This window comes from Squalius cephalus (genome assembly GCF_949319135.1).
Source record: "Squalius cephalus genome assembly, chromosome: 7".
Classification (NCBI taxonomy): Eukaryota; Metazoa; Chordata; class Actinopteri; order Cypriniformes; family Leuciscidae; genus Squalius; species Squalius cephalus.
In genome coordinates, this window is record NC_137128.1 from 7143508 (window position 1) to 7170669 (window position 27162).

Genomic DNA, 27162 nt, shown 5'->3' on the forward strand with positions numbered 1-27162 from the left:
AACCTAAAGTGGCCCACACATGACATAGCAAATATGGCCCGATTACATTGCAAAATAATTTGGACTACATTTGGCAAATGAATGACACAGTCAGCACTGGCTAACCAGGGTATAAGCCTTATGGCACAGTAAGCAACGTGTGTGTGTGTGTGTGTGTGTGTGTGTGTGTGTGTGTGTGTGTGTGTGTGTGTGTGTGTGTGTGTGTGTGTGTGTGTGTGTGCGCAACTTATGTTGTACATGTTGGTAGAGTGTCTGATTGAGAATGTTTTTTTATGGTCTTGAACGAAACTGAATAAACTTTTGAGTTGCTGTGTGTAAAGATCTTTGCTGTGGTTTAAAGCAGAACATATTCTTGGGTCAACATTTGTTTTTCATCTTATAACACAATTCCTGTCCAGAAACCCTAACTCTACACATAACTTATCCTTAAAGAGGGAAATGATAGGTAAATAACCAGCACCAAACCCTGGTTGTAAGCATAAACTTAACATAAACTGTAAACTTGTCACTCAAATATGATTTGTTGATTGGAATGCAGGATTAATAAAGATGTTTATCCAGAAACATATGTGTTGAAATCACATTCACCTGTAAGGCAGTGTCATCTTATAAACTGCTTGACCTTGATATTCAAAGAAAAAAGAATAAATTTTTTATTTGTCTTACATTTTGACAGTTTTTTATAAATAACAATAGCCTATCAAGTTAATAAAATAGTTCATATTATAAAAACACTTGACCTTTAATCGTATTAGATGGTTTCTTAATTGCATACATCTTCAATAAACGTTTGCAATTGGTTTGACAAGGGTTTTTATGCATGTTTGTTCTGCATGTACACAGTTCTGACCAGCAGGGGTCTCCAGGGTGTGGCGTTTCCAGCGCTTTCTCCTCGAGCGTCGCGAAGTAAATGTAGGATTCTCTCATTTGCCCGCTACTCCCTCGCCTTAGTTTCAGCCAATCGGTGGTTCAACCCACACGCAACCTAATTAATATTCATAAGCCAATCCTTCAACAGAGTAGGCGCCGGTTTAATCAATCAATAAGACCAAAGCTCTGATTCCTAAACGTGTTTTGCGATTATTTTGAAGATATCATGTAATGCTTATAGTTTAATACGCTCTTGCCCAAGAAGGAGACTGAACGACGATGGAACAGGTAAAAACATTGTTTGGGATAGATAACAAACAAAGTAAAAACGCCAAACAGATCCTATTTTGTCAAATGAACAGATGGGTTTAAATGGGTCAAAAAGCACACTTAGTTTAATCACACATACGTGTATTTTGTTTATATGGAGTTGATGTTTTATACTGAAATACTCCATTTCAATCAATCCCTTATTAAATTAAACGTGGGTTAGTAAAAGTGTAGTAATGGTTAGAGTAGCAAAACCATGATTAATTTGTGGTTACCATAGTTTAGTTATACTAACCATGTTTAATTTTTATTATTTGTTGGAAAACCATGATTAGTTTTTGGTTTTATTTGTAGTAAACCCGTGGTTAATTTGTGGTTACCATGGTTTAACTCTGTGTCCATGTTGTTTTTGTTTTATTTGTAGTAAAATCATGTTTAATGTGTGGTTACTGTGGTTTAACTTTACTAACCATGTTTTTTTTTATTATTAGGCTATTTGTAGTAAAACCATGATTAGTTTGTGGTTATCAAGGTTTAACTATACTTACCATGTTTTTTGTGGGGATTAAAACCATGGTTAATTTGTGGTTACCATGGTTTAACTCCGTGTCCATGTTGTTTTATTTGTAGTAAAACCATGGTTAATTTTCATAAAGGATGTGTTTGCCTACTTATTTTACACTGTCTCTTGAAATGTTTTGATATGTGGGTGCTTAAATGTATACGTAGGCCTATGATTAAATCTGTTACCGTTTGCGTTTCATGTCGACTATAGGAAGCCTGCAGCAGTTTCAGATCCATAAGGGCCAAGTTTCAGCAAGAGCTCCAGGTGAGCAACAGACCCGTGCTTCCCGAGAGACCCAAACGCCCCCCAACAGCTGGCGTGGGCTGCTCTGGTCCGATAACCATGAGCTTGAGTTCAGCTGTGGAAACCAAGGCCCCTAGTCTGCCCCGGAACATTTTCAGAGAAGACCTGAAAACATTCGCAGGAAGACGGCCTGTATCTTTCCCAAGCTTTCCCAACACAGCATCTGAAGTCAGCAGCTCTGGTGAGGATGGGCACAACAGGCAGTCGCTCAAACTTCGGCATTTGCCCCTCGTGTTGCCGCCTTCAAACGAGCCAAAGCATGATTCTTCAGCTCCTTGTTCAAAGGGAATCACATCACCTCTCAAATGCACCAGGAAGCAATTCCCTACACCTTTCAGCTTGGCCAAAGTTTCAGCATGTGGCAAAGAAACTGGTAAAAATGGTCTTAAAAGTCCTCTTAGTGTTGAGACCGGAGAGTCAAACCCGCCTGTGAGTCTCGAGCGTTCTGCTACTCCTTCCCCGAGCGAGTCCCTGACGGATTCGTCCTCTGGCACGGGGAGTGTTAGCCACTTCTTTGACCAGCATGTGTTGAGCACGCTGGAGAAAGCCAAGAGGAAGCTCTCCCACAAGAGCCTGCTGGTGTGTGGCCGACCCAAGGGCTTCTACATCAGTAAACCCACAGAGAGTCCTCCGTCTCCTGCTGATCGTCCAGTGACTTCATCTCCACTGAAGATCAGCCGAGCGCCACACAGTGAGTCGCAGAACTCTCCATTATTTTACATGGATGCATACGGTACCGGTCAAAACAATACTGTTTCCAAATGTCTTATGCTCATCAAGCCTGTGTTTATTTGATCAAAAAATATAGAAAAAACGGTAAAATTGGGAAATATTATTACAATTTAAAATAATGGGTTTCTATTTTAATATACAAAATTCTCCCTGTGGTGAAAATCCAGCTTTTAATGTTGTTTATGTGTCTATGTGGTGTTTTTAATGTGCTTTAAGACTAACCATGTGTAAATTCATAAGTCGACAGCATTGCTGAGTATTTCCTCCTTAAAACTGCAGTGAACCAAAGACAGTCTCAAACACGCTTTGAAATCGCTGGTGTTTCTGACGTCACAAACTACCTTGTAACCAATCAGATCAACGTGTGATCGTCAACCAGTGGATCTCTGGGCTGAGTGAGTGGAGGCGGGGCTCATTTGCATATACTAATAGAACTGCGCATACTAAATGAGGCAAGGGTTTAGAGTTACATTCAAGATATTTTAATGCATGAACACTTTTTTTTTTTTTTCAAGATAAGTTTAAAGATCAAAGGTGAGTTTTAAGGGATAAAATTATTCACTGCAGGGGGACTTTAAAATATAGTTTATTCCTGTGATCAAAGCTGAATTTTCAGCATCATTACTTTAATTTTTTTCTTTTGAAAAAAATTACTTTTATTCAGCAAGGATGTTAAATTGATAAAAAGTAAAGATTTATATTGTTAGAAAACATTTCTATTTTGAATAAATGCTTTTTAAAAACTTTTTATTCATCAATGAATCCTGAAAAAAGTATCACAGTTATAAAAAACTGTTTCCAACATTGATGATAAATCTAGGGTGACCACCATATTCCAGGACATGTCCGGCCAGGATGTCGAGATCGCCCAAAATATCCGGGATACGTCTTTTGCTTTCTCGTCGCCATTCATTTTGTTTACATGCACACCTTTTGATTCAGCAGGACTGAATTAATTCCCGATTGGTGAATCTGAATGTAGTGTTTACATGAACGCTAAACAAGTGATCGGTTGATGTGCGTTTTAGCATTGCTAAGAAAATTCCTGTGTTTTCGTCTCGATCGGGATCCGTGTGAAGCAGAATGCATGACCTGCAAAGCTGGCACGTACGTGTCAGTGTCAAATAATGTAATAATGTAAACATAATGAATGGTGACTGTAGAAAGCAAAAGCCGAATCCCGGGCATTTTGGGCGATCTCGAAATCCTGGCCAGACATGTCCTGGTTAAACAGGAGGTATGGTCACCCTAGATAAATCCTCATATTAGAGTGATTTCTGAAGGATCATGTGACACTGAAGACTGGAGCAATGATGCTGAAAAATCAGCTTTGATCACAGGAATAAATTAAAATTATATTTAAAGTATATTAAAATAGAAAACCATTATTTGAAATTGTAATAATATTTCACAATATTACGTTTTTTTTTTTTTCCTGTATTTTTGATCAAATAAATGCAGGCTTGATGAGCATCCTTTCAAAAGCATGAATAATAGTAATGTTTCCAAACTCTTGACCTGTAGTGTGTATGAATTCAGCAGTTTCAGCTTGCATGATCAGAACTGTAGAGTTAAGACTTCATTGGTGCTGTGGAGCCGGTCCTGTTAGTTCTTCAGTGCATCTGTGATTGTGAAATGCCTGTCCTGTGCCGTAGCCGCTGTAATGGAGCTCAGTGCAGTCCTGCAGACCGAAAGACTACGCAAACCTCTTCCTGATCCCGCGTCCCTCGGGCCGGCGCCCTTAAAGCCCCCGAGACCCCCGCGTGTGGACCTCCACAGATACAGGACTGGACGTCACGGCAGAGACGCTGGGGAAACACCCACTGCTGGTTTGTAGAAGTTCATTCACACACCTCACTACTTTTGCTTTTTTGAGTTGATTTTTGTGCATTTAGCAATTTACCTCAGTTCAACAATAAAATGGTTAAAGCGTAAGTTTTGAGAAGTAAAATTAGGGGGTATTCATCCATATTCATGAAGCGCTCTGGCTAAGAGGAATTAATCAGATTTAAAAAAAAATAAAAAAAATAAATAAATATAAATTTTATATATAATAATTAAAGGAGCTGTATGTAAGAAATGTATTTCAATTAATCATAAAATGGCCCTGATATGTCACTAGACATTAAGAAATCATGTTCATTTCAAATACTTATATCACTGACAAAAGTAGTACGGCCAGGATATTGTCATTTAAAAAGTGAAGTTGCAGCCCTCAACTGATGTTGATGTTGTCATCTTGTGTTTTGGCCTGAAGCGCCGCCCTCCATCTATCTACCAATCACGAAGTCAGTAGTGTTTCTGCATCCGGGTTGCCAGCTCTGCTCTAGTTACCACAGCTGCAGCTACAAACTGCAGCCTACGTTCCTGCTGGATCCTGCAGCCTATCTGGCATCCTCGAGTCAGGGGGGAGGGGGAGGGGATACACCGCTCTATACAGTAATTTGAAAGTGATTGCAGTACCAGTTTTGGCCACAATCTTACATACAGCTCCTTTAATATATATATAATTTTTTTTTTTTTTTTTTTTTCTGTATGTACACACACACACTCTCTACCGGTCAAAAGTTTTAGATCTGTAAGATTTTTAATGTTTTTAAAAGTAGTCTCTTCTGCTCACCAAGGCTCCATTTATTTGATTTATGACATTTATGATTATTATCAGTGTTGAAAACAGTTTTTTACATTTTTATTTCATGATGCTATGATGAATAGAAAGCTTAAAAGAACAGCATTTATCTGAAATCTAAAGCTTTTGTAACATTAAACACTGCCGTTCAAAAGTTTGGAGTCAGTAAGAATTTTAATTTTATTTTGGGGGGAAAGAAATAAAATAAATCAATACTTTTATTCATCAAGGATGAGTTAAACTGATCAAAAGTTACAGTAAAGACATTTATAATGTTAGAAAATATTCTATTTTAAATAAATGCTGTTCTTTTGAACTTTCTATTCATCAAAGAATTTTGGAAAAAACATTTTACACAACTGTTTTCAACATTGAAAATAATAATGAATGTTTATTGAGCATAAAATCATCATATTAGACTGATTTCTGAAGGATCATGTGACACTGAAGACTGGAGTAATGATGCTGAAAATTCAGCTTTCATCATAAATTACATTTTAAAATGTATTAAAATAGAAAATGGTCATTTTAAATTGTTATAATATTTCACAATATTACTGGTTTTTTTTTTTTTATTACTGTTTTTTTATCAAATAAATGCAGCCTTGGTGAGCAGAAGAGACTTATTTTAAAAACATAAAAATCTTACCGATCTAAAACTTTTGACCAGTAGTGTGTTTATATTGTGGTGAGATCTGGGGCCTCATTTTCTAACCGTTGCGTACACACAAAACAGGCCCTGAAAGAGGCGTACGCCACTTCCGACACATAAGTTGTGATTTATAAAACAAACTTGACGGGAAAATTTGCGCACCTGCACGCAAACTCTGACCCATGCGTACGAACGTTTTGGAGACGGAGCAGTTTGGCGACACCGATGGTGAACTGGAGTTAACCCTCTGAGGTCTGAGCTGTTTTCTGGGTCCTGGAGGTGTTCTGACATGCTCTGACATTTCTGGTTATTTCTGTTACTTGTGACATTTTCATGGCTAAAGTCTAATTAAACTGTATTCAGCACAAACTCTGCTACAACAATATATCAACAGCATGTATGTAAAAGTTTGTAGTTTTGAGATAATGACATTTATGCGTGGTTTGTGAAAATACAAAAAAAAATTCTCACTGAAATAAGGCCATGAAACCCATACTGATTATTTCTTCACAAGACTTTTGAAAATTGTATCACGTAGCCTAGAATATTTGCTCCAAAACAATGTGAAAATCACCCTGACTGCTCATTCAGAGAAGACAATATATTGATTTAAAAATTTTACGACGTGTTTTGTGTTAGAAAGCCTTATGCGGCAGCTCATTAATATGTAAGCTTTTCTCACCTGAGAAAGACAAAGAACCTCCCCAACGGCCCTATTAGGAGCTATCCTAATATAGCTCCTAATAGCCCTGTCATTCTGAGCAACCTTGCACAATACTGTAAATGAGGAGATTTAAAAAAGAATGGCTTTTAAATTGTTTGGATTTATTTACAACACAACATAACCCAAAGATACACAACAAATGCCAAAAAAAACACTTCAAAGACAGACCTTTGTGCCATTCCTAAAAACATTGTACATACCTTTAATTTCCAAGGTGTTTGATTTTCACTTTACCATGTTCATGTTCCAGAGACTCATGTGAATGTTGAAGTCGGCAGGACTCAGTGGCATCTGGGCCCTGAAAAAAAAGTGAACATACTGATATCAAGAGAAAGGCCTGCACGATTTTGGAAATAAATATTAGATTTTTCTGGTTAAAATTGCTTTTTAAAGTTCACAAAATACACACACACACACAAATGTTTCCAACAATATATAATATAATGAACACAAGGTTTGTTGTGCCTTGTAGGCATAAGCTATGCGCAGTGCTGGGTAAAATAATAATAACAATAGATAGCAGTATAAATCTTCCAAAATATTTCAGTAACAACCAAGCTAGAGAAAAATATATTGATTATCATGTTACTTCAAATGTTTCCATTCGTTATGATGATATGAAATGAGATAATAGTAAAAACATGAAGCCGTTTGGTGCGTTTTGCTTTTCAAATGTTCAAATGATACATTCAAACGCGATCGCGCTGCAAAATCTGATACATTCAAACGCGATCGCGCTGCAAAATCTGATACATTCAAATATCGCGCTCAAATATAAAACATTATGGTTACCATACATATCTACGTTTGACCAGATATCCACAAACACAGTAGGCTTAACAGTAAACACGGGTCTAAATATTATAATATTCCCCATATATCTAGCAACAGTTCAACTGCAATGTGACATTTATGCAACAATAACAAACTAATATGTAAAAAATTCTTACCTTAAATCTTTCTTGTCTACAAATCGCGTTCTTCTTCTTCTGAGGTAGCCTAAATCAAATGTAAGCTCTGGCGCGTCTTTCAAACACAGTAGGAGTAAGTTACGAAGTCTCTGCTTCTTTGTTTTGAGGTGATGAGGGCGTTTACAGGTCTGCGTTTCTCCGCATGGATCATTTGCATGTCAATCGCTCGTGCGCTCGTAGGCGTGTTCAAATTAAATTTAATGAGGACGCGTTTGAGAAACTGTACATGCCGCTGCTTTCGTATGGATTACTTAAAAATAGAATATTTGTTTTTTATATTATTTACATACTTTAAAAATAGAGATTCCAAGCGTTGTATAGACATGCGTTTCAAGTCTGTGTGACAAACATTCGCTGAGTTACAGGTCATTTTCTGTCGCGTTTCAGAATGAGTTTCACATTGAGAGAGACGGCAGAACGCGCATCATGTTTATTTTCTTTGTTTTACGGAAAACACAACATTTTGTTTTTATTATGAGTGTACACAAATAAAAGAAGACATTTAACAGCTTTGAATGATGTACAACACAAGTATGTAAAATCAAAATCAACAGAGTATTTTGCACTGATAAAAAAAAAAAACGAGTAGATCACGCCGGCGTGATTGCCGACCTCAGGGGGTTAAGCGTCTTTTTGGCCACTTTTAGACAGAAAATCTAAAGACATATACTGAAAGAGAATACAAAATATAATTTCACTCACCAAGCTTATCACTTGAAGCAAATTTCCATCCCTCCTTAAATGTCCGCGCCAGCGAGCGCGTTGGGCCGTTTAGTGAAACTGACGTAAATAACAGTTTAAATAAATGAAATAATGATTTAAACTGTTTTACTTCTGATATAAACATTTAGATTAAATATGCCATTCAAATTAATGGAGTTAAACACTTAAACATGAAATCATTACTGAGAAGTTACAACATTTTTTATATTCAATCAATAGAGATTTTTGTTGTGGATGCGATGTTTTTGAACACTTTTCCTGTGGCGTGCTGTGTTTTAATGTTTTAACCACAGAGATCATTTCTTATCATGATAATACCAGATTGTCTGAGAAAAGTTTCGTGCAAATAATGCCCAAGGCCTATCTGTTTCCATTAAAAATATAAATCAATTAAAAATATAATTCGGCCAGTGGAAAAGATTGAGAAAAACTTTCTTTGAAATGTATTTTACTGTATTTGATTTATGCATTCAAAAACAAGGCAAGGATAGGCAACTACTTGATTTTTATTAATGTAATGTGTCTTGTACTGTTAAACGTTATCACGTGGATGAATAATCATATGCAAATGATATGCAGATGAGGATCTGCATAGTAAAACTAGGCGTTGTAAGCTCCATATATGGTTATTTCGGGTGGAGACGCATGTATGCACAATCTTCCGCTGACTGGGATTTATAAAGTGAATTCTGCGCAGGTTCTGGCGTACGAACGGTTTTATAAGTCTGAATATTTTTTGGCGTACGCCATTTTTGGCTTTCGGGCGCACGTACACTTTTAGTAAGGTTCCTACGCACAGTTTTATAAATGAGACCCCTGGTATTTACCTCATTGCCTGATTAACCCCTATTTAGGTAGTCTTTTGCTGTTAGGTCAGGTTCACTACACTGGCTAGTTTGTTATACCAGTTAAATGTAAGGTATGTCCCTTAACACCATATATAACAATAACAATCATTGACTCAAAAGATCTTTCATGCTTACCCTCTGGTGAAAGCTTCCTGGATCTCTTTTGTCCTGGTCAGGTGAAGATATATACATACAATGCCTATTTTAATGCCTATTTTATTGCTATTGAACTTTCTTTGTACAGCTGAAGTAAGACGAGAAGATACTTGTCTTTTAATGAAATAAAAGTTTATTTAAACAAAAGAGAAATATACTTGGTTACACAATAATCAAAAACTTGTTAGCAAATAATCAAAAGGTTACAGTTTATGATTCTTCAGCTAATCCACTCCCGGGGCAGTCCCAGAAAATGGATGTACAAAGAGTAACTTACTTCTAAGCAGTTCAAGCAAGCAATCTGATAAAGATAACCTGCTCTCGCCTTGAGCTTCTCAGGTTATAAAACAACAGCAGGCAAAAAGAAGGATCTGGAGAGAATTCACTCGCTCTAGAGATGAACATCAGAAAATAAACATACTTGAACATTCTTGTTCTGAGGTTTATATATACCCTAAACCACATACATTGTTCATGTTTGAGGCCTCTTTGGGTTTTTCCAGAGGAATTGAGGAAAACACAGTCTTGTGACCTTTATGCTTAGCTTACACCATGCCATCCTGCATAGTTGCAGATAAGTCCTCTTTTGTCACTCTTATCTTTTTATGGTGTTTCCTTCCATTGTGTGTCTGTGTGTGCGTTTGTCTGAGTGTATGTGGAGGTACATTTAACTCTTTATTAAAATATTCCATTACACCCCCTCTCGGACGTCTAAATACACGATTTTCCATCAGCACTCTAGGCACAATTATGTCAAATTCATCAAGTTTAACATTATAAACACATACGGCAACCATGACCCAATCCAAGGCAACATTCATAAAACCTGTCCTCAAGGAAGAACCCAATTTTGCAGGACAGAGAACTCATTGTTGTCTTGTACCTCATCCTGTTCACTGGCTGCCAATGGACCAAGTCCCGCCTCTGCGGAGCCTGGTCCCACTGCACCAGATTCTGGTAATTCAGAGCCACCTCGGTCCCACTGGCCAAGTGCTCTTGGGTCAACACCCGTGGCTCCCACTGGGCCGGTGAAGACCTCTCCAGACAAATCTGCAGGATCGATAACAACAACATTTGTCCATTCACTCCAGCTTGTCTAGTTCCTCCATCTATACGTGTGAATATCGACACTACAAGTGGTCTTGGTCACAGTCTCTCTGTGGCCTATCAATAGTTCTGTTTCTTCTTGCAACTCAACTACTCGCCACTTTTTTTCATCAATTAACTGCAGCGTCTCACAGGTCATGTAATGTTGCCTGGGCTGAGCCAACTGGCCCCGCCTTTACAATAGGTTATATTTTTCATTTCCGCCATAGAGTAGCCGTTCTTAATAATACAATCTGAGCAGAAGTGTTCATATGTATTAAGACGTCCCCATGCCGTAATCATTAATGGATAACATTTATATTTAAAACATGATTTGCAGATTTTGTGAACTGCATTGTAATGAGGTGGTATCCTTTTTTCTGGTTCCTGCTGTGACAACACAGTGAAATAAAAAAAATAAAAAAATCACAGAAATACAGAAAATTCAATAATAGTAAAACTACAGATTAGAAATGTTGGTAGAAAAGAAAATTGCTCTTTTTTTTTTTTTTTTTTTTTTCAAAAGTAAAATCAGTAAAAAAGTAAAAAAAAAAAAAAAAAAAAAAGTAAAGTACAGTAAAATTTCAATCCACAGTTTTCAACCAATCTCCATGAATTTGGAATGGTCGTTAATACCTATTAATGATTGTCTTATTAATAATTTTGGTTCTTGCAGGTACATTGCAATCCCCGCCATTATCAAAATTACGAAATATAGCACAGCCAATCTGTTCACCATTGGTCTTAAGGCGATATTTCTCCTCCAGCTAATTACCGTCAAAAAGACGTAGGTAATTATTCCCAATCCAGTCAAAAAGACGTAGGTAATTATTCCCAATCCAATTTCAAAACATCCCAGCCGAGTGAATTTGACATAAGTAATTTTGACACGTTACCCAGTTAAATGCTTCATAAGCAGGTTTGGGTTTATTTTTAAAGATTCCTAGAATGAATGCATACGGGTTGAGGCCCCTCGGCCAATAACCTTTTTGCACTGGATCTAAGTAATCTTCGATGACCCATTTTATGTGTAATTACTTTATATGCTTCGCTCAGTGGAGCTGACCTCACAGTTGGCTGACTGGATTTTTTTAAGTGAAATAAAAAAATAAAAAAATCACAGAAAAAAAAGAAAATTCAATAATAGTAAAACTACAGACTAAAAATCTCGGTAGAAAAGATAATTGCTCTTTTCTTTTTTTTTCTTTTTTTTCAAAAGTAAAGTCTTAGAAAAAGTACAGTAAAATTTCAATCCACATTAACAGTTCTCAACCAATCTCCATGAATTTGGAATGGTCGTTAATACCTATTAATGATTGTCTTATTAATAATTTCGGTTCTTGCAGGTACCTTGCAATCCCCGCCATTATCAAAATTACGAAATATAGCACAGTTGGCTGACTGGATTTTTTAATATCCAATCTTATTGGTTCGACCTTATCAAACTCTTTTGGGCTTATCCAATGATTCTGGACTACAGAAACATCCTTTTTTATCAAACAATTTCATTCATCTATCTTGGTTATTTAAAAAAAAGGGATGTTCCACAGTTTATACACATGTATGGTGGCCGATAAATTTGTTAGATCACTAATTTTATAGATTAAGCCTCGTAACTTTACATGTGCCTGGTTATGGCTTTTATGTATAGTCCATCTTATCCTGGTTTTATTCCCTTGCACAGTTGGTCCGTATAATAACGGGCCGTACAGGGAACTCTTATTAAAAGTACCTGTGCAGTTCCAAAATTATTTATCTATATCTTTTATAAATCCTTTAAACATATCTCTAATCCTTTCTGGGCCATATTTTGCTTTACTATTTAGAGATACAGTTTGGTTATAAAAATTATTTTTCTACGATTACTACTTTAGACGAGCAGGAGGCTACTCCTTTCTCGTTGACATTACTACTTACAGTAAGGCCCAAGAATAATACTGATATGCTGGCCACCCATTCAGTCATACTAGCCAGCAGGACTTTTCCTTGGTTGCGTCGGTCCTGACGCAATCTCCTCTACTTCCTCCTTAGACGTGTTCCTGGTACACCCATGTTTCTGCAATCACAAGATAAGAGAGAGAACAGGTTGTATCCTATGCTTTCCCTAACTTCTTTTTACACCATTTGGCCAGTTTTTCAGCTGAGCTTGGTTCAGGCCGCCGGAGAGTCGATGGCTTTAGCTTGACCCATGTAATCACTTGTGGTCATTATCTGTGCCTGTACCTCCCACAGCTCACTGTTGCTTTCTGGCCCAAATTTGACTTTTACTCTACCTGTCCCTGCAAAAGTCTGTTGTGATCTTGCTCTGACAGTCAATGATGTTTCTGTGACATATTGGCTATATTCTCTTGGCATAACAATAGGGTATTCCTCCTGGAAATACATATTTATAATGATTTCTACCATTACTTCAATCACTGTTTTCTCACATTTTCCTTGAACCTTATGGTAAACTGTGGTGTCCCCATTTCTGGTCGACGCCCATACCAACTCTTTCCAAAGGTCCAAGTTTGTGTCCCTGGATCACATTCTATCCAGTACACTTCCTTTCACTAATGGTTCGGAGTCTTCTGGTATAAGCCCTCCACTGTTTAATCGCCTGTCCCATAAGAAAACCTTTCTTGTGTTGACTTGGCTATGCTGTTGTATGTATCTGGCTATTGGCTATGTATCTGTTCCTGAGACTTCAAATCCTAGAAAATCCACCCTTTTCCTAATTCTATTTTTTTTTTTAAAGAAAGAAATGGATGGTTTAAAAGAAAACCAGCGTCCGCCAGTCTTTTGATGGTTTCTGTTAAGATTTTCATGTGTTCATCCACAGTCTCAGTGGCTATCGGCACATCTGTAATTGGCAATCCTTCTAATATTTCTAATATTATTGCCTGGAACACATTTGGGGAATTACAGAATCTTTTCCCTCAAATGTAAAAGCCGTACGCGGTCTACTTTCCTTGGCTAAAGGTATGGACCAAAATCCGTTAGCCAAGTCAATTTTAGATAATATTTTACCTTTAATCCATTTGTAGCATCTTTTGCATTAATTAGGTATCTATTATCCGGTTCTCTTACTTTAGAGAATGAGAATTTGTTAGACAATTTTTCCCTATAGTTATTACCCCATTTGCGGGATAGTTCGCTTATAGTCTCTTTTATTTCTTTATAAGCAGTTTCATTTAATGGAGCATCCCAATTTATCTGATATTTCCACAATAATTTTTACTATTGGCCGAATTGTCTATATATTTTTCTAGTAATTTTCTTAACTCGTATCTTTGACTACTCTATCTATCGGTTCTGCTTTGGTTTCGTTTATTAATGTGGGCTTGTTTCTGCTCTTTGGTCAGTTTTGCCCATTTTTCAGGTTCTATATATGTAGTTCCTCCTTCACCCTCATTTCTATAATTTGATTTATCTTTAGGTTTCTGATAGGCAGTTTTTTGTTTGACTCTATCCCACTCTACTGGTTTATCTTTGTTTTGACCTGAGCTTTCTCTGGTCCTATTTATCATCACTGTTGCCCTGTCGTATCGGGCTGCGAATATAGACATTTTGGACCAGTCAGTTTCTGCTCCCCAGCTGGCTATCTCATGACATCTAGGTATTTCTATGGCTAGCTTTTTTAGTTTGGCTAACATTTTTCCTGCTGTCCACCCTCGTCTGGCTTTCCCTGAAAGGTATAGCCAAAGGCCTGCGGTTTTTACAAATTCTATGTCTTTCCTGAACTCAGCTTCCTTATCTACACCTATCATCAGGGAGTGTGCATTAAGGGTTTTCAGGCTTATGGATAATCCTGTATGATGTGTTATCATGTGCTCTACCAGGACAGTTGAGGTACCTAGGGTTTTCCCCAGGTCAGCTACCATTTTTGCCTTAAGCATTTTGTCATCTTTTGCCCTTGGGAATTTCATATTCTGCAGGAGCTGGATGGCAGTGAAACTGTCTCCTTCAGCCTCTCTAGCTGGATCACGCCTAGGTTTAGAGACTATAACTTCTTCTGCGTCAGATTCTGGTTGCGTCCTTCTCCTATTCTGCCTGGATACCGCAGCTAGCATGGACAAATCTATTTGTGGTTTAACTGACAAGGGCTTTTTAGGGCGCCTGCTCTCTTCCTCTGTATCAGAGTCTGAGCTTTTAGGTGAAGCAGCTTTCTGTGGTTTTCTTGAAACTTTACCCTTAGGGCGGGGAGCCTCGCTACGAGTGGCCTCCCGTAGTTTCCACACTTCCCCCATCGTCGGTTCATATTTATCTTTAGTATTGTCATCTAATAAAATGTAACACAGGGCGTTCTGCATACAATCTAGCTGTTCTGCTAACATGTAATATTTTTCTTTTGTGCTGGTTCCCGGCATATCCAGGATCTCATCCGCAGTAAGTCCACAAGCGAGCTGCATTATTTTCTGCTCTGGTCCCTTTAGTGCTGCTACTTGTGAATCTAGCGGGTTAAACACATGACCAGGGTGGGTTAGAAATGTTACACCTCCCAGGGTGTTGTTTTCCCTTTTATGCGAGCTGCTTCGACGTCCATTGGACTGACTTCTGGATTTACTACTACTTCTGTGAGCTATTTCCTCATCTTCAGGATCCTCTGAACCTGAACTACGATTAGGCGCTGTATCTACATGCACTCTGGGTTTATTACTGTTTAACTTTCTCCCTGTTGAAGTTTGGTACGGTTTAAACCCTGTCTCTCTCATTTCCCATGATTCTCCCTCTCTAGTTAGGGGACTGAACCCAGCTATGAGATTTCTTTGTTTGGGAATAGCTACTCCATATCCCTCGCCAGGGTCACCATAGTCTCGCCCTGTTGCTTCCCGATCCGTCTGATCTGATGGTGTGGGTGATCCAGCCGTGACGAGAGCGTCTGGGCATGGGATACCATTTCTAGTTACAACTATATTAGCTCCTCTAACTACCTTATCCCCTGATCTTTTTGCGGCAACTTCCTTGACCAGAGGTCCTAGTCCATCCGAGTTGGATATATACATGGTACGATCAACGGTTAGGGATTCTCTCCCTTCTGCTCTCCCTGCTTCGTTTTGTAGCCTATTTGGTTTATCTTGTGGGAGTTGAGTGATATTAGTTATTTTATCCATGACTGTGCATCTGCTCCTGTGAGAATGCTTAAAATAGTCCATGCAATGGAGTCCTCTCTTTGCTTGAGGGTGTGTTTAGCTACTCTGGTCCTATATAACGCTGTCCTTGAGACTGTTTACCTCTGGAGTGCTTTAACCATAAATCAACCCCTAGTTAGGTAGTCTTTTACTGTCAGGTCAGGTTTACTGTGACGGATTCACAATTAATACCGTTCCCAATTATCTTAAAACCATACTCAGTTTATCGAGAAAATCTCGCGGTAACTAAATAGCCTATCCTTTAGTCGTGTAACAATAACAATCACTGACTCAAAAGATCTTTCATGCTTACCCTCTGGTGAAAGCTTCCTCTCTCTAGAGATGAACATCAGAAAATGAACACACTTGAACATTCTTGTTCTGAGGTGTGTGTGTGTGTATACCCTAAACCACATGCACTGTTCCTGTTTGAGGCCTCTGTGTGTTCTTCCAGAGGAACTGAGTAAAACAGTCTTGTGGCTTTTATGCTTCGCTTACACATGCCATCCTGCAGTTGCAGATAAGCCCTCTTGTGTCACTCTTATCTTTATATGCTGTTTCCTTCCATTGTGTGTGTGTGTGTGTGTGTGTGTGTGTGTATGACTGAGTGTATTTGTATATACCTGCGTAATGTCTAGGTATATGAGTGTAAAATATTCCACTACTCTATATACAGTCGTGCTCCGTATTAATCATACCCATGGTAAATATGATCAAAAATGGCTGTAAAAAATAAATCTGCATCATTTACCCTTTTGATCTTTCATTCAAAAAAAATTGGCAAAAGTATAACCTTTCATTGAAGTAAAAGAATTGAAAGTGGGGGGAAATCACATTATGAAATAAATGTTTTTCTCCAAAACACGTTGGCCACAATTATTCATACCCCTAGAATTTTTTATGAATAAAATATCTCTGAAGTATATTCCCATTAATATTAACCTTTTTAAGCACACCAGGGTGACTAGGAACATGAAATTGTCCAGCTATGACTTCTTGTTTCACAGGAGTTTAAATATGAGGAAACACAAAGGCCAAATTCCCTGAATCATCACAATGAGTAAAACCAAAGAATATAGTTCTGATGTGCAGCAAAAGATTGTTGAGCTTCACAAAATAGAAAGTGGCTTTAAGAAAAGAGCTAAAGAATTGAAAATCCATTAATCTAGTTATTTTCTTTAAATGTTAAAATTCATCTTTGATCACAGGAATAAATTAAATTTTAAATAGTCAAATAGAAAAGTTATTTAAATTGTAATGTAATTTCTCAATTTTACTGTTTTTACTGTATTTTTGATCAAATAAATGCAGGCTTGGTGAGCAGAAGAGACTTTCAAAAACAAAAAAAAACCTTAACTGGTAACTTGCGTTGTGTGTGTGTGTGTGTGTGTATGTATGTATGTATTTGTATATATATATATATATATATACAGTGAGGAAAATAAGTATTTGAACACCCTGCTATTTTGCAAGTTCTCCCACTTAGAAATCATGGAGGGGTCTGAAATTGTCATCGTAGGTGCATGTCCACTGTGAGAGACATAATCTAAAAAAAAAATCCAGAAATCACAATGTATGATTTAACTATTTATTTGTATGATACAGCTGCAAAAAAGTATTTGAACACCTGAGAAAATCAATGTTAATATTTGGTACAGTAGCCTTTGTTTGCAATTACAGAGGTCAAACGTTTCCTGTAGTTTTTCACCAGGTTTGCACACACTGCAGGAGGGATTTTGGCCCACTCCTCCACACAGATCTTCTCTAGATCAGTCAGGTTTCTGGGCTGTCGCTGAGAAACACGGAGTTTGAGCTCCCTCCAAAGATTCTCTATTGGGTTTAGGTCTGGAGACTGGCTAGGCCACGCCAGAACCTTGATATGCTTCTTACAGAGCCACTCCTTGGTTATCCTGGCTGTGTGCTTCGGGTCATTGTCATGTTGGAAGACCCAGCCTCGACCCATCTTCAATGCTCTAACTGAGGGAAGGAGGTTGTTCCCCAAAATCTCGCAATACATGGCCCCGGTCATCCTCTCCTTAATACAGTGCAGTCGCCCTGTCCCATGTGCAGAAAAACACCCCCAAAGCATGATGCTACCACCCCCATGCTTCACAGTAGGGATGGTGTTCTTGGGATGGTACTCATCATTCTTCTTCCTCCAAACACGTTTAGTGGAATTATGACCAAAAAGTTCTATTTTGGTCTCATCTGACCACATGACTTTCTCCCATGACTCCTCTGGATCATCCAAATGGTCATTGGCAAACTTAAGACGGGCCTTGACATGTGCTGGTTTAAGCAGGGGAACCTTCCGTGCCATGCATGATTTCAAACCATGACGTCTTAGTGTATTACCAACAGTAGCCTTGGAAACGGTGGTCCCAGCTCTTTTCAGGTCATTGACCAGCTCCTCCCGTGTAGTTCTGGGCTGATTTCTCACCTTTCTTAGGATCATTGAGACCCCACGAGGTGAGATCTTGCATGGAGCCCCAGTCCGAGGGAGATTGACAGTCATGTTTAGCTTCTTCCATTTTCTAATGATTGCTCCAACAGTGGACCTTTTTTCACCAAGCTGCTTGGCAATTTCCCCGTAGCCCTTTCCAGCCTTGTGGAGGTGTACAATTTTGTCTCTAGTGTCTTTGGACAGCTCTTTGGTCTTGGCCATGTTAGTAGTTGGATTCTTACTGATTGTATGGGGTGGACAGGTGTCTTTATGCAGCTAACGACCTCAAACAGGTGCATCTAATTTAGGATAATAAATGGAGTGGAGGTGGACATTTTAAAGGCAGACTAACAAGTCTTTGAAGGTCAGAATTCTAGCTGATAGACAGGTGTTCAAATACTTATTTGCAGCTGTATTATACAAATAAATAGTTAAAAAATCATATATTGTGATTTCTGGATTTTTTTTTTAGATTATGTCTCTCACAGTGGACATGCACCTACGATGACAATTTCAGACCCCTCCATGATTTCCAAGTGGGAGAACTTGCAAAATAGCAGGGTATTCAAATACTTATTTTCCTCACTGTATATATATATATATATATATATATACAGTGCAATGCATAAGTGAATACACCCATGCTAAAGTTGACTAAAAAGAGGAATAAAAAATCATATTTTGGAAATTGAACTTAATGCCTTAATTTAAAAAATTAGGAAAAATCCAACCTTTAAGGACACCAATTTTCTTTGTGAATGAATAATGTATCGTAAATAAATAAATGTTCTTCCTTAAAATACATGGTGCATAAGTGAGTACACCCCTATGTTAAATTCCCATAGAGGCAGGCAGATTTTTATTTTTAAGTATTTTTTTTAATTTTTTTTTAGGATACTATGCATCCTGATAAAGTTCCCTTGGCCTTTGGAATTAAAATAGCCCCACATCATCACATAGCCTTCACCATACCTAGAGATTGGCATGGTTTTATTTCAGTTAGCCTAAAAGCTAGTTTGATTTGCATTGAGAGATGATCTTATGGAAAGTACCCCATGCCAATCTCTAGGTATGGTGAAGGCTATGTGATGATGTGGGGCTATTTTAATTCCAAAGGCCAAGGGAACTTTATCAGGATGCATAGTATCCTAAAAAAAAATTAAAAAAAATACTTAAAAATAAAAATCTGCCTGCCTCTATGGGAATTTAACATAGGGGTGTACTCACTTATGCACCATGTATTTTAAGGAAGAACATTTATTTATTTACGATACATTATTCATTCACAAAGAAAATTGGTGTCCTTAAAGGTTGGATTTTTCCTAATTTTTTAAATTAAGGCATTAAGTTCAATTTCCAAAATATGATTTTTTTATTCCTCTTTTTAGTCAACTTTAGCATGGGTGTATTCACTTATGCATTGCACTGTATGTATATATATATATATATATATATATATATATATAAATATAAATATAAATATATATATATATATATATATATATATATATATATATATATATATATATATATATATATATATATATATATATATATATATATATATATATATATATATATATATATATATATATATATATAAAATGGTTTATTACCCTACCTATAGGGGGTTTGTGCAAATATCAGTTTGTGCATTAATGTATCTTATGATGATGTATCTTGAGCTTGAAATGCAGCTCATCCATTCAGAATAATGTCGTTTCAGGAACTGATTTCTTGTTCTCTGTTTTTCCAGATCCGGAGCCTGAGATTTCTGCCACCGCTGATGCGTCACTTGAGGACACGAGTTTACCTGCTCCCGAATTCCCAGATTTCGACGTGTTTGCAGCAGAAGGTGATGCGATCGATCTGGCAGCCCTGGAGTTAGAGGCCACAGAGTTCCCCGACTCCTCTCCGTCTCCGCCAGAGGAACACACCGGCCCGGATACACCGGCTCTCCCGGTCACATGTTCTCCAGGGGATACTGGCCCACGGGACACGCCGTCAGGAGACGCTCTCGCTCAGCCCTCAGAGCAAGCAACAAGCGCAGGCATCTTGGCGACCTCTGACCTCAGAATGAACGGATCACACACTGAACACCAGCTTCCATCACAACCCGTGTAAACGTTTCATTTCTCTCATTATGTGGGATCTTCCTGAAATACGTGTTAACAATGTTAAATTGCATTCTTCCCTCGCGGGTCAAAATGACCCGAAGCCCTAAAATGATACTTTTTTTTTTTTTTTTGGAAAGCTTATTTTTATTTCATTTCTATATATTTATTTATATATATTTTTTAATGCATTTTTTATTTTATTTACCTTTAAATTACTAGATTTGATCAGTAAATAATAAATAGTGTATCAATTTCATGCATAACCCTTTTACTTCTTTTTTTTTAAATATTATTTTTTTTTTATATTGCTGAACAGACTTCATCTCATCGATATGTTGTTGTTCTTTTCCCCTCAGTTTTCCTAAGGAAAGGTGTTTGCATGGGACATTTGACAATGTTTATGAGGATGTGGAGACTGTTCCCAAATTTTCTTTTGCTCAAAACTCGTTGAAGAGTAAAGGAGCTCCTAAAAGTGAGTATTATGTTAGCATTACAGCTCTAGTCGATGAGTGGTGGATAATGACTGATGCGCTTTCTCCTTCAGATCCGTACGCTGATAACGGCCATGCGGTGAGGGATTCATTCTCATAATTGCCATTTATTAAAGAATTGTTAGTTTATATGAAATATTATGTTTGATATATCATGATAGCATGTGTCTTTGCCAGCTTGAGCAATGCTAATAATGATGTGTATTATTTCTGTTGATCTCTTGATTTGTTTAACAGAAAGAAGAGATTTGGAAGAATATATGGCATGTCTCTCAGTGGTTTGTCAACACTTATTTCACTCTGCTCTTGTCAAGAAACTGATGATAAATGTTGTTTTCAAATGCTGCACAGTTTAAGAAAAGAGCACACTGCAAAAAATGCTTTTCTTACATAATATTTTTGTCTTGTTTCCAGTCCAAATGTACCACTCATTTAGTAAATGCACCCCATCTAGGTACTTTTACTAGATGAGTGAAATGCCATAAGATGTTATGTCTTGTTTGTTTTTTTGAGAAATAAATCAAAATTAAGTGAGTTGTTGCTTAAAAAAAAAGCTAAATGATCTGCCAATGGGGTCAAAAAAATAATCTTAATTCAAACAGAAACGAAATTTTTCTTACTTGTTTTAAGCAAATACTCACTTGATTTCCCCAGAAAATAAGGTATAATATCTTATGGCATTTTCTTGATTTAAGATTTTTTTTTTAATATTTGGATTTTTTGCAGTGCAAACTTTTTGTTTTTGTTGTTCTTCCCCTCGCGATGTGAAGGTCTAATACAGCTGAAGATCACAATGGCCACAGTCATCTCGAAAGGTATTATGAGATTTGTTTTGTTTTGTGACTGAACTCTGTGAAGGTACATGTACTCTACTGTAATCTGTGAAAACTAAATCTCATTACTATAATGTGGGTAAGCTCAAACACATCCCATGTCCTCTCCAGATTCTTTGAGGGAGGACAGGATTTTGAAGAATTGGAGGTTTATATTAGAGAACAAAGCGTTGATGTAAATTATGAGAGAAAACGTTCTTAATGGGTTCAAGTAAAAACTAGTATTCATTTTCTCCAGAGTTTTTCACAGAAACCTTATAAACCTTTATATTCAGCCCTGCTGTGAGCTACGAGATGCTAATCGATGGTATTTGCTTCTGTTGAGGCCGTCAGCCCACGTTATTTCAGCTTGTTTTTAATATTGACTAGCAGCAGAATTCCCAGTGAAAACTACATTACCCATGATGCTGTGCAGAAAACTACACCAATCAGAGTCTCGAAACAAGCAAAATGTGCCAAAAGATCCGGCCAATCCCATGAAGCATTTCGAGTCAGTCTCCCTACGCTATTAAGATATGTGTATATACTATATGCGCATTTTGCAATAAACGTAAACTATATGGTGTGTGAATATTTCTTTCACAATATATGAAAGTAGTTTTATATTAGAAAGACAAAATGTCCAGGGAGTTCAATAAAAGTGTTTGAAGGTGCTCTGGGGTCGGGAATTCAAATAAATGTAGGAAAGAGAAGATCCAAGGCACTCTTCCTCAAAATGATTTAGAAAGCCTTTATTTAACTGGCTATATCATGACATCAAAGACATGGGGGGGAAAGCAACCCACGCGTAGCGGCACAAACAGCCTTCTTCAGGGTGTGCTTTCCAACCAAACAACTTCCTCTTTTATATGTGCTAATTAGAAACACCTGAGTGACATAAGACATGCACATACAGAGAAAGTCCACTAGGCGGATACAGAATTCTGTCATTTCAAGACACATAAGATGTACAACATAAAAGCATTCATTAATTGCAATTCAATACTACTTTTGTGGTATAAAGGTTATCATGCAAATGTGGGTGCTTTTTTTTTGTAGGCCGGACCAAGAGACGTCTTAGATTACCCTTTGGCAAAACACTTCCAAAATGTGCACAATAGTAATCCAGAAGGCCTAATGGTTGAGGGTTTAGAAATGATTAGAGTATTCGGGGTGGTGTCCGATTAAAATTACTTTTACAGAGAGAAACATTCTATATATATATGAGCTACAGGCCACAGTATACCCTGGACCCTGGGTTGGATGAAGAAATGGACTTCAGTCATTTTGTGTGATATGTTCTTTCTGTGTCTAGCCTACTTTTGGCTTTCATCATAATTTTTGTGTCTTTGGATTCAATCTGCAATGTATCCGCCTAGTGGACTTTCTCTGTATGTGCATGTCTTATGTCACTCAGGTGTTTCTAATTAGCACACATAAGAGGAAATCGTTTGGTTGGAAAGCACACCCTGAAGAAGGCTGTTTGTGCCGCTACATGTGGGTTGCTTTTTTCCCCTTTTCTACCATGATATAGCCAGTTAAATAAAGGCTTGCTAAATAATTTTGAAGAAGAGTGCCTTGGATCTTCTCTTTCCTACATGTAGTTTTATATTAATTTATTATTAATTCAGTTATGCTGTCTGCAATGCTTCATGAGATTGTAGTTCTTTCTCTCTAAAGCCATTAAGTTCACAGTCTTGCACCTTTTGTCTTTTTGTCCAATTTTCGAACTTTTTTTTTTTTTTGGCTTCAAATCAAAGTTTGTAATGTTGTGGTTCTCGAAGCTGGTTGGTTTGATTCATGGCTTATAACGCTTTAGCAAAGACTTTTTAAAAAACCCTATGGGAGAAATAAATACTTCCATAACCAACGCCGCTAAAAAAGCGGGCGCTAATGCACATTATAGTCATGAAAATAGCTCTTCTGGACAGGTTATAGTGCGGTCACATGCCCTTTTGGCCCAGTCATGCCATTAGATCCATTGGTCTTGTGCATCAGATTTAGTTTTCTGTGACGCACTTTTCATTGTTTCAAATTCTGTTGATTTGTCACAAAGATATTATCTAGAAATTTTGCTGAATTTGAAAAAATGACTTGTAATAGTACTGAAAGTTTCAGTAAGAATGTGTTTAATATGTATAGAGTCAGCAATGTTTTGTCTTGTTTTCCATCATTTTCCAGCAAAAGTGTTCATGAATTGAAGAAAAAAGAAAAAGTACAAAAAAAATCTTCATCTTAATAAATCAGGCTTTTGTGTTGAGGCCAGTGAAAATGTTGTCTGAGCAAGGAAAAATATATAATTATTACCTTTAAAATAATTGGATTAATTTCAATTATATTAAATATGATTATAATTTTATGTCTTTCTTATAATTTCTTATTATTGGGAGTTTTTTACCTTGGCCATGAGATGTACGCTTATATGTAACTTATGTTTCATTGCTAAAACACAGCCAATCTGATGATTTACCAATTGAGACTCTGAGCAAAGCTTGTTCCTCACAGACGCTGACCTGCTAAAACATGTGTTTCTTCCAGGAAGAAGCAGCTGAGCCCTGAACACCAGGAGGATAAAGAGCTGAAGAAGAGAGAGAAGCAGCGTCTGGAGAAGGAGAAGAAAGAGCAGAAAGAGAAGGACAAGAAGAGAAACATGTTGCACAAGAAGTTTAAAGTGAATTCAGACGCATAAATTCAAGCCACACTTCATGTAGCGCAGACATAGATTCAAACGGACTGGTGTTCACTTTAAAGATGGATAGCCGTTTGCTCTGATCTTTAATGTAGTGACATACATTAGTGTAACTCCTCCAGGCGTCCTGCAGGTCCTGATATATTTCTTATGTTTCCCCGTAGATCACGGGACTGGAAGAGCCCATGTATCGGGCCCGAGTGCTGGCGGCCAGCAAACTCCGCAAATACGACCTGCCCGTCAAAAGTGGGGATCTCATCAGCATCATCCGAACGGTCAACTGCCCCAAGGGCAAATGGCTGGCCAGAGACGCCAACCACAAATGTGAGACGTTCTTACAAATCTTCTAGTCACGGCTTATAATGTAAATGCAAGTGCACTCACTTATTCAATCTCTCACAATACTCTGTAAGCTTCTATGAACAATATCACTGAGAATGTTGACGTTGCTAAGAGTGGTTGCTAGGGGTGTTGTGTAGTGATGCATAGAGACATTGGAGCTGTGTCTGAAATCGCTCCCTATCCACTATATAGTGCACTATTTAGGGTGTCGGCCATTTTGTAGTGGTGTCCGAATTCTGAGTGAACGACATCATTCCCTACATTCGTTCACTACTTTTACCCACAATCCTCTCTGAATTCGAGTGTACATTCGATGTACACTTGCTGAGAACCTATTTCCCACAATCCAACACGATAAGGTGATAGAGCGCGAATGAAAAATAAACAAAAATGGCAACGGTGCACGCGAGATAGAAAACAATCATGTATAAGACCAGACGCCTGGTTATTTATATATATATATATATATATACCGTTATATCTATATTTGAATAAACAAATGTGTTGTGTAGTGTTTTGTTCTCTTTTATTTTCACATATAAATGTAAAAAGTAAAGAAATATGACAAGCAAGTGTTTTTATTATCTTTTTTTTTTATCAAATAACGCAATAAACGTGAAAAATACATACCGGTACATACAATTGTTACATACAATTCATACAGCCAAAAAGGGAAATATTAAAGATGAGTAGGTAATGTTTATGACCGAGCTGGCGCGTGATAATTATGTCAGCGTCTGAATTCACTCACCCATTTCGTTCACTCTTTGCTGATGTAGTGCACTCAACTGCCATTCACTATGTAGGGATTAGTGAATGAGTGAAGGAGTGAGCGGTTTCAGACACAGCTTGGGTGAAACGGTTATAGTCATGTTTTATCATAAATAAAGCTATCGACCAATCAGAATCAAGGATTGGAACTAACTGTTTAATAAGTAAATTCTAGGGCTGGTGATGTCACTAACCCGGGATAAAGCTCCTGTAGTCTCTACCAGCCGTTTGTTGTAGTCCTTAAAGGGGATATTTTCTTTTACAGAAATCGCTTTGCTTTGAGCGTCGTAACTTTGCAGATGTTGTTTCTGCTCAAACAGCAACATTACACACTAACTAAAGTTAGAAAACTGAAATCATAATCAGCCACCCCTTTAAGATAAAATAAAGTTGACCACTTTCTGAAAGTCATCCCAGTGTCCTAGAGAATCTCTTGCAGGAGTTCATGTAGTTCCTGAGACTGAAAGGAGACGGTCTCTCTTCTGCTGTCGTGTTCACAGACGGCTACATATCTGTGATGAATGTGGAGCTGAACATTAAGGAGATGCTGGAGCTGGGGAAGAAGGCGTCGCAGGCGGCCGGACGAGGCCAGACCGATGGAGATAACCTCAGTCTCAGCAGCAGGTAGAGGAGAAACATGACAAACTCACTCATATCCAGACAAACTCACTGACATCATGCATATGAAGTTCACTAGCAAGTTAACCATGGATTGGCAGCTAGGGGTGTAACGACAGATCGGTATGGATCAAAAGACTAATGATACGATGCATTGATGCAACATCTTTATTTCGACACTCAACATCTCTGGCTGTGTTTACACTGGCACAAGAAAATCCAATTTTTTACTCACATCTGACACATCGGAGTGTGTTGCACACATGCAAACGCACAAATACGCACGAGATCCGATTATGTTATTGAGCCACTTCTAAATGTGGTTTCCCACAAAGATCGTATCATGAGCAGACGTGCCTGTATGTGCTCACGCTAAAACTCACTTTTCTTTTTACTGAGGTGGAAACTTTATAGTAAAGAAATTAGGGCTGCACACTATATCGAAATTATCGAAATATCGCAGATGTATATATTACAACAGCTTGCAATAACTGAGGTCATGAACAAAAGACAGAGTAAATCACTCGCTGCTCTCGGCTGAATAACTTCTGTAGCTTTAATAAGAATCAGTATATATTTAATTCATTCAGTGAAAACTAAGTAATGTTTTATTTTTACATTTGATTATTCAGTTTCTGTTGTTAATAAACCTAATGAAGGCCTACCTGAACCTTTACACTGATGTTAAATAACACTTCTTCTGCCACAGTAAAACACTGCTGTTCACTGTCAGAAGCTGAAGGGGTGTTTTCTTGTCAGAATGTGAAACGTGCATGTTGGTTATATAATTTTAAATATATTTCAAAGATAATTTAAGTTTATTTTACACACTTTAAGCATTATCGAATCGCTTATCGAATATCGCATTATTTAATGAGTTATCGCGTATTTTCTTCAATATGCAGCCCTAAAAGAAATGTAACTTTATCGTTAAGAAGAACAGAAACATCAGCCGCTTTCCGACCGGAGGAACCTTTTCACAGCTCCTAGAACTATTGGCTAAAGTACCCGGATGTCGGCGTGTTCGCACCGCAGGAACTAGGAACGATTATAGTTCTAGGAACTCCATTTGGAGGAACTAATTTAGGTCCTACTTCAGAGTCGGTCTAAACCAGCACTATATGAACTAGGGCTGGGAATCACTGGGTACTTCACGATACGATACGATACGCGATACATTGTTCACGATACCGATAATATCATGATATGGCGATACTGCGATAATCGATATATTATCAG

The 27162-nt window shown here is 37.6% G+C and overlaps 2 protein-coding genes across 2 annotated transcripts in view; both read left to right on the plus strand.

The window, feature by feature from the left end:
* LOC307161679 (uncharacterized protein) overlaps positions 1-27162 on the plus strand; it is a 396018-nt gene that overhangs the window by 79140 nt on the left and 289716 nt on the right. The gene's annotated exons all lie outside the window — the stretch shown is intronic.
* LOC307161664 (uncharacterized protein) overlaps positions 988-27162 on the plus strand; it is a 33268-nt gene continuing 7093 nt past the window's right edge. The window contains exons 1-11 of the mRNA XM_079876535.1: positions 988-1158; positions 1916-2699; positions 4396-4569; positions 19840-20203; positions 20557-20672; positions 20745-20770; positions 20929-20969; positions 21462-21506; positions 24042-24174; positions 24357-24516; positions 25806-25929. Coding sequence (XP_079732661.1) covers positions 1150-1158; positions 1916-2699; positions 4396-4569; positions 19840-20203; positions 20557-20672; positions 20745-20770; positions 20929-20969; positions 21462-21506; positions 24042-24174; positions 24357-24516; positions 25806-25929 — 1976 coding nt within the window. The 5' untranslated portion in view covers positions 988-1149. The remainder of the gene's footprint in view (positions 1159-1915; positions 2700-4395; positions 4570-19839; positions 20204-20556; positions 20673-20744; positions 20771-20928; positions 20970-21461; positions 21507-24041; positions 24175-24356; positions 24517-25805; positions 25930-27162) is intronic.